The sequence below is a fragment of the Panthera tigris genome, chromosome X (assembly GCF_018350195.1).
Source record: "Panthera tigris isolate Pti1 chromosome X, P.tigris_Pti1_mat1.1, whole genome shotgun sequence".
Lineage (NCBI taxonomy): Eukaryota > Metazoa > Chordata > Mammalia > Carnivora > Felidae > Panthera > Panthera tigris.
In genome coordinates, this window is record NC_056677.1 from 11,771,610 (window position 1) to 11,783,705 (window position 12,096).

Sequence of the window (12,096 nt, forward strand, 5' to 3'; positions counted from 1 at the left end):
ATCCGTGGAGTAACACTGGCGTTGGGGGCAGGGGGAGAAGCTTCCAGAGGCCCAACACATCTAAAGGACTCCTGAGTTTTATGGACTTAAAAAAGGTGATCAGCCTTGAAAAGTCTTATTTGCTTGAAACAAGTCCAATTTTCGTCGTCACCTGGGCTCAGAAGCGGATTCGTTTCTACTTACCATCTGGCAGGGAAATACGGAGGGCGGGCTGCGGTCAGTGAGGTGGGGCTGAATGGCTGGGAACTCTCCTGAGTGCATTTGGAGTTCAGAAAGCTAGAAAGATTTTTTTTTTCTTGGAAAGCTAGAGAGACTTTCTTGCTTTAGAAAGACATTAGCAGACTGCTACACCAGGTGGCCGCCCCTGAGCCCAGCATTCAGTCTTTGTTACAGACATACCATAGGTGTGTTCAGTCACTGTACGGACATCTGCGCTTGATGGGACTGACACTAAGACTTTTTTACCCAAGGACCATTTTTCCCCGGTTGGGGGCGATATCACACCTGCTGAAGATGCATGTCCTAACAACAGCTACAGAAACTCAAGCTCATGTTCGACTGTTCACAGCCAGGAATTCCTAAATCCGTAATAATTTAGCACTATTTCAGTCCAAACAAATCCAAATCATTTTCAAAATAAAAAGCTGAAGGAAACAATGTAATCTACAAAATACATAAGACTGGGCGAAATACTGCTCAGTCAGTAACATTCCAGTTAATTCTTTTGTGTTACTCTCAATTCCCAGGCTCTGAGACTTGCCTGTAGAACTAAGGATTCAATTACTGTTGAGTCTTACCCATTTCAAAAAGCAAACAACCAAACGACTTCCAAGAAAATATTTTTCTAGACGGTGGCAATGGGTAATTCTAGAAAACCAGATAAAAGTCATCTGTAGAAAGCACTGTAGTTTTGCGATTTACAAATGAAATTAACTAAACTGACTAATGTTTGCTGCTCCCACCAACCTGAATAAATGACTCACACAGTTATCTGGGTCATAAAAACAAATCAGTGCTTCGTTAGAAATTCACTCTGCCATCTGCATATATGAGGAGAAACTTACCCAACCAAAGAGTCCCGAAAACTCATTCATGTTCTATTACATCTCCAGAAAAAAAACCAAAAACAAAAAACAGCATTTTCAAATATGCATGGCAAGAATCTTAGTAAGCCTAAGATCCAGAATACTCATTAGCAATGCAAGATCTATCCTGTCCACTACAAGGAGCGTTCTGCGCTTTTATATTTTCTAGAAAATGAGGGGCAAAGAAAGTCCTCTGTACAAGCCAATAAAAAAAAAAGCTGCATCACATTAAAATGATGCCACCTACCTTCACCGTTCCATGTTCGTAACTGGAGCCCTGTGCCAGGTGCAGATAAGACATCATGAAAATATTCACCACGGCCCACTGTCTGTACATTTTGAAGATTTTAATATCCACTGATTACCAAGCAGTTGACATCAGGCAGCTAGAGAAAACTGTTTCAAAAGGCATTCTCCGGAAGGAAAGGAAACCCTAAGAGTTCACATGGAAAAACAAATCATCAGTTGTGATCAAAATCCAATGAAATGACTTCAATTAGTCAAGGAACGTTTCTGCACAATCTTATGGGGGGAGAGAGATAAAAAAATTTTAAATGCTCTCATGCTCCAAAAATAATCAGAAGGTGGACATGACTTCCACTGGACATGAAAAAGCACTCCAAATTCATGTCACGTCCAGCAAATTAAACAAACAAACAAACCTCTCCACCCTATGCCCCGGGTTCTAGTTGCTTTGTAAGGAGGTGGTGCGGCCACCGATGTTAGCAGCTACAAGAAGCCTGGAACCCAATTCTGGATTCAAACTTTTTTTTTCACAACCCTCATGGAAGGTTGCAGAAGTATGTGTCCTAAATCTGACAGATTTTGGCAGAAAATGCAGGGAAGTCTTGGCTGTAATCCTGTCGCGTCCCTACCAATAGCAGGGCAGTTTTCAAAACTGACTCAAACCCTCAGGACTGCTGTTCCTTTAACGCAGATAACCTGTAACGTGAAACCTCGGCACACAGGCGTCCATGTTGCACCACAATGCATTGTTCAGGAAGGGACCTCAGATGCTCACACATCTACTGCCAGGGACACGCAGAAAGCAATCAAATATGCTTAAAAAACTTACCTGTGCACAAAAAAAGCACATGAAAAGCCAAACATGCACAAAATGACTTTTTTTTAACAGAAGCTTAATAAGTTAGGTCAAATTAAGAACACTGATTTTTAAAGAAGCAACAATTAGGTTTATTTGCATGTACCGGGAAACACCTCACGTGCATTGCTATCAAAACCGTGTTATCACTTTAGTGTGCAATTCTTTAGAAGCACTGGCTAAGTCAGCTTTGGAAACAGAATATGCTGAATGGATGGATGCCACAAGTGGCAAAATTCTAGAAAGTACTGAGATCTGCTTTTGTGCTCTTCACTAGTTTCCAATCTTTGATTTCCAGGTTTTGGCTCGTTCAAACCCATTTTTTGCATTTCTGAAATCAAGGATGGCCTGAGAAATCTCTTCATTGGTGTTCATCACAAATGGACCTAGGGGAAAAAGAGACATTCAGTAAGTTCTGGGTGACGATAATATTTTCTTCTATCACTATAAATGGTATATATTTCTAGAGTTCTTTTTTAAAAAAATTTTTAATGTTTATTTTTGAGAGAGAGAGAGTGAGAGAGCGAGCACGAGCAAGGGAAGGGCAAGGAGAGGGAGACAGAGGGAACCCAATGTGGGGCTCGAACTCACGAACCTCGAGATCATGATCTGAGCCAAAGTCAGACACTTATCCAACTGAGCCACCCAGGCGCCCCTGTATTCCTAGAGTTCTTAATCTGAAACTGACCCAGGCATATCTAAAGAGTAAAAGGTTATTTTGCAGCATCCAATCCCTGACAACTAGAATACAAGTTTCTTGACCAGGACTGTGTACGACTATAAAGACCAAACTCCAGATACACAAATGCAATTGCATCATCCACTCACCCCTGGGTTTGGTCCTATCAAAATCATTTTTATAGTTGTTAGTTTTCTTCTTCTTCTTTTTTTTTTTTTATTGAGGTGTAACTGACAAACAACATTAGTTTCAGGTGGACAACGTAATGATTCAATATTCGTGTATGTTGTGAAATGATCACCACAGTAAGTCTAGTTAACATCCATCACCACACACGGTTATAAAATTATTTTTTCTTGTGGTAGGAACTTTGAAGCTTTACTGGAGTTGTTAGTTTTATAGCATTAGCTGATGTCAAGAATTGAACCGATCTGATGCAAGGAACTGGCAAATTTCATCATGGTTTTGGGGGTCTATGCAGTATACAAGGCTGCATACTTACATGAGGAGTTTAAGTCATCTTTGAACATTTGCAGCAACTCACTGACAGTAAATAGGAGGTTATAAAAATTACAAGTCAGGGGGGCTGGCAAACTTTTTCTGTAAAGGGCCAAACAGTACGTATTTTAGATTTTGTGGGTCAAACAGTGCCTGTCTCAACTACTCAGCTCTTCCGTTGAAGTGCAAAAGTAGCCACAGACAATAGGAAAGTGAATAGAGATGGATGTGTTCCAATAAAACTTTATTTACAAAAACATGCAGTTTGTTGGCACCTTTATCTGATTCCTAGGTTTGGAGGATGGGGGTACAGTGCTAGAAGGAGGGATCGAAGGGGGAAAAGAATGAGGCACCTGACAGGCAGGAAGAGGGCAGACTCCAGTAGGCTTTGGATGCCTTCTACGGGAAGAACTGTGGGGGTAATTCTGCAGGTGATCAGGGGTCACCCGAGGGTTAAGCAGATAGTAATGACATCTGATTTGCAGTTTTTAAAGATTTTGGCATCAGGGTAGAGACGGTGTGTGGCCTAAGAGGCTGAGTTTTGGTGGTGGAACTGTTAAGGGCAGCTGGGATACAGGACACAGGAGGCTGTGGGTACAGCAAGGCGTTCGGCTCTGGATACTGTGACATGAAGGTACTGGAGACAACGGAATGGCTTCCTGGCAGAGGGACTTGATATATTGTCAGAAACATGGATCTGGGGCTCAGGAGAGAAATTTCATCTGGAAACAGACACTTGGCCTATATCGGATAGGAAAGAATGAGGGAGCCCTGATGTGCAAGATAAATAATCAGTCCAAGAGGGCACCCTGGAAAAGCCAACTTTTAAAGGACACACAGAAGAAAGGGAGATGGAACTCAGAAAATGAGAGCAGATCCTGGGCCAAGGACCAATTTCTCGCACAACATAACATCACGACAGTTTGGACTCGTGGAGCATCTCTCCTGTCTCCCAATTATTTTTCTGTAAAAATGGTGCGCTTCTGGGCTTCCATTTTGACACTCCCCTGGGGTATTCTGCCGTGCTTCTCAATTCAGAATGTGCACGTGAATCACCCGGGAATCTTACTAAAATGCATATTCTGATTCAGGAGGTCTAGAGTGGGGTCTGAGACTGCATTTCTCACTAACTTTCTAGTGATGCGCATACTGTTGGTTCATGGACCACACTGGGAGAAACGCGGGAAGCAAGCTTGGAGCCCTCCAACACCGAGCTGAGGGAGCTTGTCTCCTCAAATCCTTAAGAAGGAGAAGAAAACTAGAACCAGAGAGCAGGTTTTTGTTTTTCTTTTCCTTCCGTTTTTTGCATACTGTATCACTAAGTTTCTTATTTTTTTAAGTCGAGGTATAATTGATATACCTTGTATTGCTCTCAAGACGGACGACGTAATGATTCGATATTTGCAGATATTGTGAAACGATCACAATAAATCTAGTTAATATCCATCAGCACACACAGTTGCAGATTTCATTTCTTGTGATGAGAACTTTTAAGGCCTGTTCCCTTAGCAACTTTCTAACATGCACTATAGTATGATTAATTGTAGCTGCCAGGCTGTACATTCCATCCCCCAGAAAGCATGCTTTTCAATTGATCAACTCTACGGGTTATAGACGTGCAAATTATTTGATAGTTATCAATAATCTCATAAATACTCTTTCAAACTACAGTTTTCATCTTTTCTCTAGTTAAACCTTTACACTGCCTCCCAAGTAGTAAAAATGGCGTGAGTTCAATCTCTCGTTATGTAGAACCTAGGTGTGGCGGACAGCACAAAACATGGGGTCAGAAGACCAGGGTTCGAATCCCAGCTCCACTACTAACCATCGTTTCCCATCAGGGAAGCCACAGGGCAGAGCGACGGGCAACCCAACCTCCTAAGGTTGCCCTGAAGAGTAGGTGAATTTGCGGCAAGCACTTGGACCAATCCTAGTAAATGAGACATGCTACCCAAGTATCTGTTAGGTAAATAAATTAAGTATATTGATTTTGTTTCCCTCACTTATAAAAAAGGCCAGGACTACATTGATGCTGAGGACATTTCCTATTCCAACATTCAACGACATTCCATGCTTAAAGGTCCTTAGCTAGTTCATTACACTGGTACTGGTTCCCAAACAGCCGGAAGATGGTTGTGGCTGTCTTTAAATGTGCACAGGTAGAAGAAAAACTTTCTGGGGTTTAAAGAGTTATAAAAGAGAACTAGCCAGCCAAACAAGATGCTTTGCCTCTCATTAACAGAGATGTCAAGGGATGTATCTATCTGGTCTGGTTACTCGGAGTGTGAACGTATGGCACGTGCAGTGTTCCTGAGATCCAAGCCTCTGAGACAGGCGTCGCCTAACACAAATGGAGGACGGCTCCGAGCAATCCCAGCGCTTCGGTCCGTCACCGAGTTTGGTCAGACTCTGGGTTTTCCTCATTGGTGCAGACGAGATCATTAAACTCAAAAGCCTCAGATCCCACACATCCTTTGTGCACCTAAATTCTAGTTGCTGTTAATAAACATCGTGACTCCTCTCAATCTGTCTTCAGGCTTTCTCCAGAAGAACAAACTATTTCGGCCCTCTTCCAGCAAGATAAAAGGAAGCAAGAACCACGAGCCTTTGGGGTGGAAATTGAAGCATGCAAAATGGAGGTCAGATGCTACATGCTTAGTGGAGTACAATTTAATGTTTTTCCTGTAAGTCATTAATCGAACAAGAAAGAATATTAAAATTTTTTTTTTATATTTTTAAATAATCTCTACACCCAGTGTGGGGCTCGAATTCACAACCCTGAGATCAAGAGTCGCACATTTGGCTGCCTGAGCCAGCCAGGCACTCCACAGAAGAATAGTTTGTAAACTATCAGTGTTCTTTAAATGTATGACCAGCTGGGGTTTTTTTTTTTCTGAAATCATGGTTTATGTGTGGGAATTCATGCAAGGCAATATAATGGGATTTTAATGCATGCTAAATTTAATAATATATGTTTTATAGGCATTTATCTAAATAAGTTGGCAAAATGTTTTTTAAATTTTTTAATGTTTATTTATGAGAGAGGGAGAGAGAGAGCCAGCATGAGTGGGGGAGGGGCACAGAGAGAGGGAGACACAGAATCGGAAGCAGGCTCCAGGCTCCAAGCTGTCAGCACAGAGCCTGACACAGGGCTTGAACCCATGACCTGAGACGAAGTCAGACGCTTAACTGACTGAGCCACCTAGGAGCCCCGGCAAAAACATTTTTTAATAAAAATGAACTAATAATATGTTGGAGTCTACATCCTTTCTCATTTAATAAAACAACAATATTATGAGGAAGTTAAGGCAAAGAAGTGAGGTGACTGGATACTTATTCCAGGATTTTCTGCCTCTGTTTTTTTTTTTTTTAATACTGATTCAAATAATTCACATACTTCCAAAGGAATATTTTTAAGTGGTCCCTATTTTTCACAAAAAATGCAATAGACTACAAATGGTATTGAAATCACTGTTGTTTTTAGTAAAAATAAAAATGATATTCAAGCAGCAGGCCACAAAACATTTCTTTAAGTTCAAGTTCCCTATGACGCAACGCAAAACACCGTTTTTGTTTTCCCCATAGTTCTAAGTTCAATGTCGTCCACATGATAGGTACTCAGCGAATGTCTCTTTACAAGAAACAGAGAATGAATGTAGAAATAAGTGCCATGTATGTATTTTCCTCCTACAAAATCTTTGCAGATAAAGAGACAAGAGGAAAATACAGCTACTCTTCCCAGTAATAATACTATATTGGTACACTACTTTCAAAGGAGAAAATCACCCAGGAAAATTGCCATCATTTGGGGCTTACCATGCTGGACGACTGGTTCTCCTAATGGCTCCCCAGCAATTAGGATGAAGTGGTTTCTCTCAGGATCCTCAAGTCAAGGAAGAAAACATCAAACAATAAACATGCATACTTTTGAATGTCAAATTAGAAACAATTTGAAGCCGACATGCTGGCCAAATGGACAATGTTCCTAATTCCTCTTTTTTAAGTTTTATTTACTTAAGTAAGCTCTGCAGCCCTCGTAGGGCTCGAACTCAGAACCCTGAGATCAAGAGTCACATGCTCCTCCGACAGAGCTGGCCAGATGCCCTGGAAACACTTATTCCTTAAGATGATTGGTAGCAATCAGCACTCAAGACTAAGCCCAACCACCAAAAGGTTAACCTTCTCAGATAAAGGAGAATGCAAATTAAGATTTTCTTCAACCGGGAACACCTATAAGACAAACTATGTAATTTACTTATCTTATTACAGGGTTTATAACCTCCCATTAACAATTTTTAAAAGGGAGGATTATGCAAATCCAAAAGTAAGATTTTATTACTTTTGACATTTCTTCATGTAAAACGTGCCCCAGAAATGTTGCACTAAACGGAACCTTATAAAAACATCCAAGTGGCATCTGCTCAGGTAAATTTCTCTCCCAAAGAGTCCTGTTATATTAAAGTCTCCAAAAGTTTTTCTTTAGAGGGGAGCCTGGGTGGCTCTGTCGGTTAAGCATCTGACTCTTGGTTTTGGTTCAGGTCATGATCTCACAGTTTCGTGGGCTCGAGCCCTGCATCGGGCTCAGAGCCTGCTTGGGATTCTCTCTCTCTCTGTCTCTGTCTCTGTCTCTGTCTCTGTCTCTGTCTCTCTCTCTCTCTGCCCCTCCTCAACTCACGCTGTCTCTGTCTCCCCCAAAATATAAATAAATAAACTTAAAAAAAGTTTTTCTTTAGAATTAAGATTAGGTGTTTTTCCCTGAAACTGAAAAAAGTAGTAATTATAATATCCAGTGCAAGTGTGGATGCAGGGGAAGATACACGTTTATATCTTTGGCAGATTTTTAATTGACACATCAATCCTTCCAGAGAACACTCTGAAAATATGACTCCAAGCCCCCAGTATCACTGATGTCCTCTGACCCAGTAATGCCAGAGAAACCAGCAGAAGACCCCTCCCCCACCACACTTGTGAGAAATAGTAACTGTTGTAAGCCATCAGGGTTTAGGGTGATTTGTTAACCACTAATAGACAACTGAACAGTATGTAATTCTTTTCAGGCACCTCTTAGGTTAATCTCATTTAGAATAAAATCATAAATAAAGCAATAATGATCAGGTACTTTAAAATAAAAGCCTTCAAAAATGGTTTAAAACTTCACCTTACCCTAATAATATAGCATATTTCTAAATGTATGATATAGTATACTACATATTACATTTATATGCTTCTAATACAAAGCCCTTTTTAGAAAATTAATATTTTTTTAAGTTTTAATTTTTTTAATTTTTGAGAGCGTGTGTGTGCGCAAGTGGGAGAGGGACAGAGTGAAAGAGAGAGGGAGAGAGAGAGAATCTCAAGCAGACTCTGCACTGTCAGTGTGGAACCCAATGTGGGGCTTGAACCCATGAACCTTGAGATCATGACCTGAGCCAAAATCAAGAGTCGGACGCTTAACCGACTGAGCCACCCAGGTGCCCCTCTAATACAAAGCTCTTTAATTGGAAATCATTGTAATGTTACTAGTACCAGAAAACTTATCACTGGATTCAATAAAAATAATGAATTCTTTAAAACTTCCATGTAGTAAACCCACACACACAAACTCCTATTATACAGGACTCACATTGGTTTCTCCTTCTGCCTCCAACTTTAAAATATTAAAAGGCAATTTGGGTACAATGATTTCTGCAGAAGTCTTAACTTACTCCCTACAGTCCCAGGGCTGGTGTCATTTAGTACATCCACCCAGGGGATGCTTTGCGGTTATCAGGTCTCTAAGTCAGAGCTGGAAGACAGAAGAGTGCTACTATAGAGGAATACAAGAAAATAGCTTAACGTCCATGATGGAAATGGAAAAAAAAAAAAACCAACTATGGAAAACAGGCACAGAAGCTTAGAACTTAGTCTAGGACCACTTACTGTAGAAGCCAACAGGCTCTAAAGACATCATCATACTTTACAGCTCAGGACAATAATACACACGCTGATGATCCAAGGAAAGGGTAGGGTTTCTATCTGAAGTGATTTCTTTTTCTTCAATATCCTGTTTAAATGACTAAAAATTCAACTTAAAAAAATGCAGTTATCAACAAAGATTTATTTCCGAAGAGCTCTGGAGTGGTGAAACGTTAGTGTGAATCAACGGACATTTGAAGGAAAAGTTAGAAAAATAGTTCTGATCCTCTGGACTACACCATGTATAATTTAATCGGAAAGACGTCACTGCATAGTGTTTTGAAGTGCTTTTTCAGAGAAGACACGCTTGAGTTTTAGGGTCAGGAGGCAGAGGGGAAAGGGTTGGGGGTTAGGGAAAGGGGGAGAGGAAAGGCCGACCTAGTGTGCCATGCATGCACCGACTCCTCAGAATGTTTCTTTCTCTTCCTTCTCTCTCTCTCTTTCTTTCTTTCTTAAGAATGTAAGTCTCTTAATTCAGACAATGCTTCTGTTGTGGATGGCAGAATATCCCACAGTTTACACATTTAGGATGGTGATAAAAGTTTAAAAATAAAAGTGTTGCTTCTTTTGATATTATTCAGATAAAATGATGACTTTCCATTTATAATTTGGACAGTAAAATAAAAGGGCCCTGGCATTTGATCTGAAATGAAAAGTGGTTTCACTGCAGGGTGTTGAGGAGTTCAGCACTTTGCTTTTCCATTTCAGAAACCTTAAGGATGGTCCAAGCTTTCTTTAATGCCTTTTCCACAAAATTAACCTCTCAGTAGCCCCTTCTCCTCTATGCTAAACCAGATGTTTGATGTCCTTTTCTTGTTTCCTAAATGTATCTTTTTTTCTGTCCTTACCTAGCCCTCTTTCGTGAAAGCTTATAGTCTTTCTGGATATTCAGTAGAGTGCCAATGTGGTTACAAGCCCCTATCTTGAAAAGTCCTCGTCTACAGTGACCTTGTGTGGAGTGTCAAATGATGAAGATCATGCACAAGGAAGGAGAATGAACAGCTGCTTCAGACATGAGTCCTTGTGAGGACCTAAGTAAATGCCTTTTGGGGTTTGATGAAAAGACCCCATAGAAAGATGACAGAGGCCCACTTATGGCTTCATGTCTAATTACCCCAGTGGAAGGTCATGATCTTTTAGGGCCCAGACCATGTCTTTTACTTTGGTGAATCTTCTCAGACTCCTTAGTTCAGAGTTAGACCCTTCTGGGTTTACTGAATAACTTACGTTTACAAATTGCTCGTTATCTCATAAATATTATCGCCAAGACATGCCTTGAGTTTCACTGATACTGACAATAAACGATCAACACCCAGCTGAAGGCCCTATGATTCATTTAAGGTGCTGATAACTTCTACTAGTCTTGAGGATGTCCTCATAGTTGGATTGATTCTGAAGCTGGAGATGGCAGGAGGACGCTGAGGATGAATCTGAGAGCATGCTTTAGGTTTAAGGACACTTATTCTAGTGATACATTACCTGAAAACAACTACCAGAGAGAAACCGAGTTTTCGCATGACTTAACTGCATGCAGTCATTCTTACTGGATTTCACTGTCTACGCTTCTTAGGCCAATTGAAAGATAAAACAATGAACTATTGTCAGTTTTTACAAATTAATGGTCATGAATTATTACACATAAGTAAGCAAAAAAGTTGTCTCTGGTTTTCATAGGGTGTTTTATTTCTGTCTTTCAATCTTTAGTTTAACCAAATGTCGATCTGTATTAATTTTAGCAAGGTCCCCATGAATGGTGCCAGTTAAAGAGTACCATGACTCTCAAGTACTGTTTTGAGGGCAGCTAATGAAGAATTAATTGTCTACCTTGACAAACTACAAGTGAATTTGCTAATCCATGAGGCTAAGGGTTTCCTCAGCAGGACATCAATATAAACATACATCTAAAGGTGACATCGAGCCTTTCCTATCAAACCTATGTGCTCCTGATCAGGGAGCGATGCTGGCCACAAGAGCACCAACTATGGGCCAGAGCAGCACAGGGACCCTTAGCCCCTGAAACAGAGTCTGTTCTAGGGTGACCAGAACCGTCCAGGATTAAATACCCAGAGAAGCATGGAGCTGATCCTAATCTCTAAGAACTCTGAAAAAGCTAAGACTATTTTGAGGCCATTGTTGGGAGTCTGGGCTTCCTCCAAGAAGTCAGAGGGTCTGGCCTAACGACTCTTAAATCTAGCATAAACCAAGCCCCATGTAGTTGCCATCTGCCACGGAAGACTTCAGAGTAAGGGTCACAGAAGACAATCCACCCTTGGAAAGAAGACAGGGGTCCCTGAAGCCTAAAATGTGCTGACGTAAGACAAGTCAAATGCTAAGATGGAGCAGGAAACCTGGGGACAGAAATGACGTGAATGACATCAACCCTTGCGTGCCCTCCTCTCCCACCCCAGCGGGTTGGTTACTCTAGAGGAAACCACCCATATGTGGTTAACTGGGAAGACAGGCATGATTGCGGAAGACTCAGAAGTAAGGAGTAGCGAAAGTCCTAGGAGCCAGGGAGTATACCAAATCCTTCTTCTTATTCTTTATGTTTATTATTTTGGGGAGGGGGGGCAGAGAGAGGGGGTCAGAGGATCTGAAGTGGGCTCTGCACTGACAGCAGAGAGCCCGATGCGGGCCTCGAACTCACAAACTGTGAGATCGTGATCTGAGCCGAAGTCGGACGCTCAACCTACTGAGCTATCCAAGTGGCCCCCAAATCCTTATTCTTGACCACAACTCAGTGCAAATGGGATTAAGGGGAACATTAGGAAGTCACA

General features: G+C 41.2%; 2 protein-coding genes across 7 annotated transcripts in view; both read right to left on the reverse strand.

The window, feature by feature from the left end:
- Positions 1-2,386, reverse strand: part of VEGFD (vascular endothelial growth factor D) — a 35,311-nt gene extending 32,925 nt beyond the window's left edge. Inside the window, exons 1-2 of one of the 2 annotated variants that reach the window (XM_042973774.1) lie at positions 2,304-2,386; positions 1,333-1,518 (exon numbers count right to left, since the gene is read on the reverse strand). In XM_042973774.1, coding sequence (XP_042829708.1) covers positions 1,333-1,422 — 90 coding nt within the window. In that variant the 5' untranslated portion in view covers positions 1,423-1,518; positions 2,304-2,386. Of the gene's footprint in view, positions 1-1,332; positions 1,519-1,747; positions 2,204-2,303 lie in introns of those variants that run through there. The other variant, XM_042973773.1, reaches the window with a different exon arrangement.
- Positions 2,285-12,096, reverse strand: part of PIR (pirin) — an 89,172-nt gene continuing 79,360 nt past the window's right edge. For 2 of the 5 annotated variants that reach the window (XM_042973775.1, XM_007090063.3), the window contains exons 9-10: positions 7,181-7,247; positions 2,285-2,573 (exon numbers count right to left, since the gene is read on the reverse strand). In XM_042973775.1, coding sequence (XP_042829709.1) covers positions 2,461-2,573; positions 7,181-7,247 — 180 coding nt within the window. In that variant the 3' untranslated portion in view covers positions 2,285-2,460. The remainder of the gene's footprint in view (positions 2,574-7,180; positions 7,248-12,096) is intronic. The other 3 variants (XM_007090064.3, XM_015541033.2, XM_015541034.2) reach the window with 2 other exon arrangements.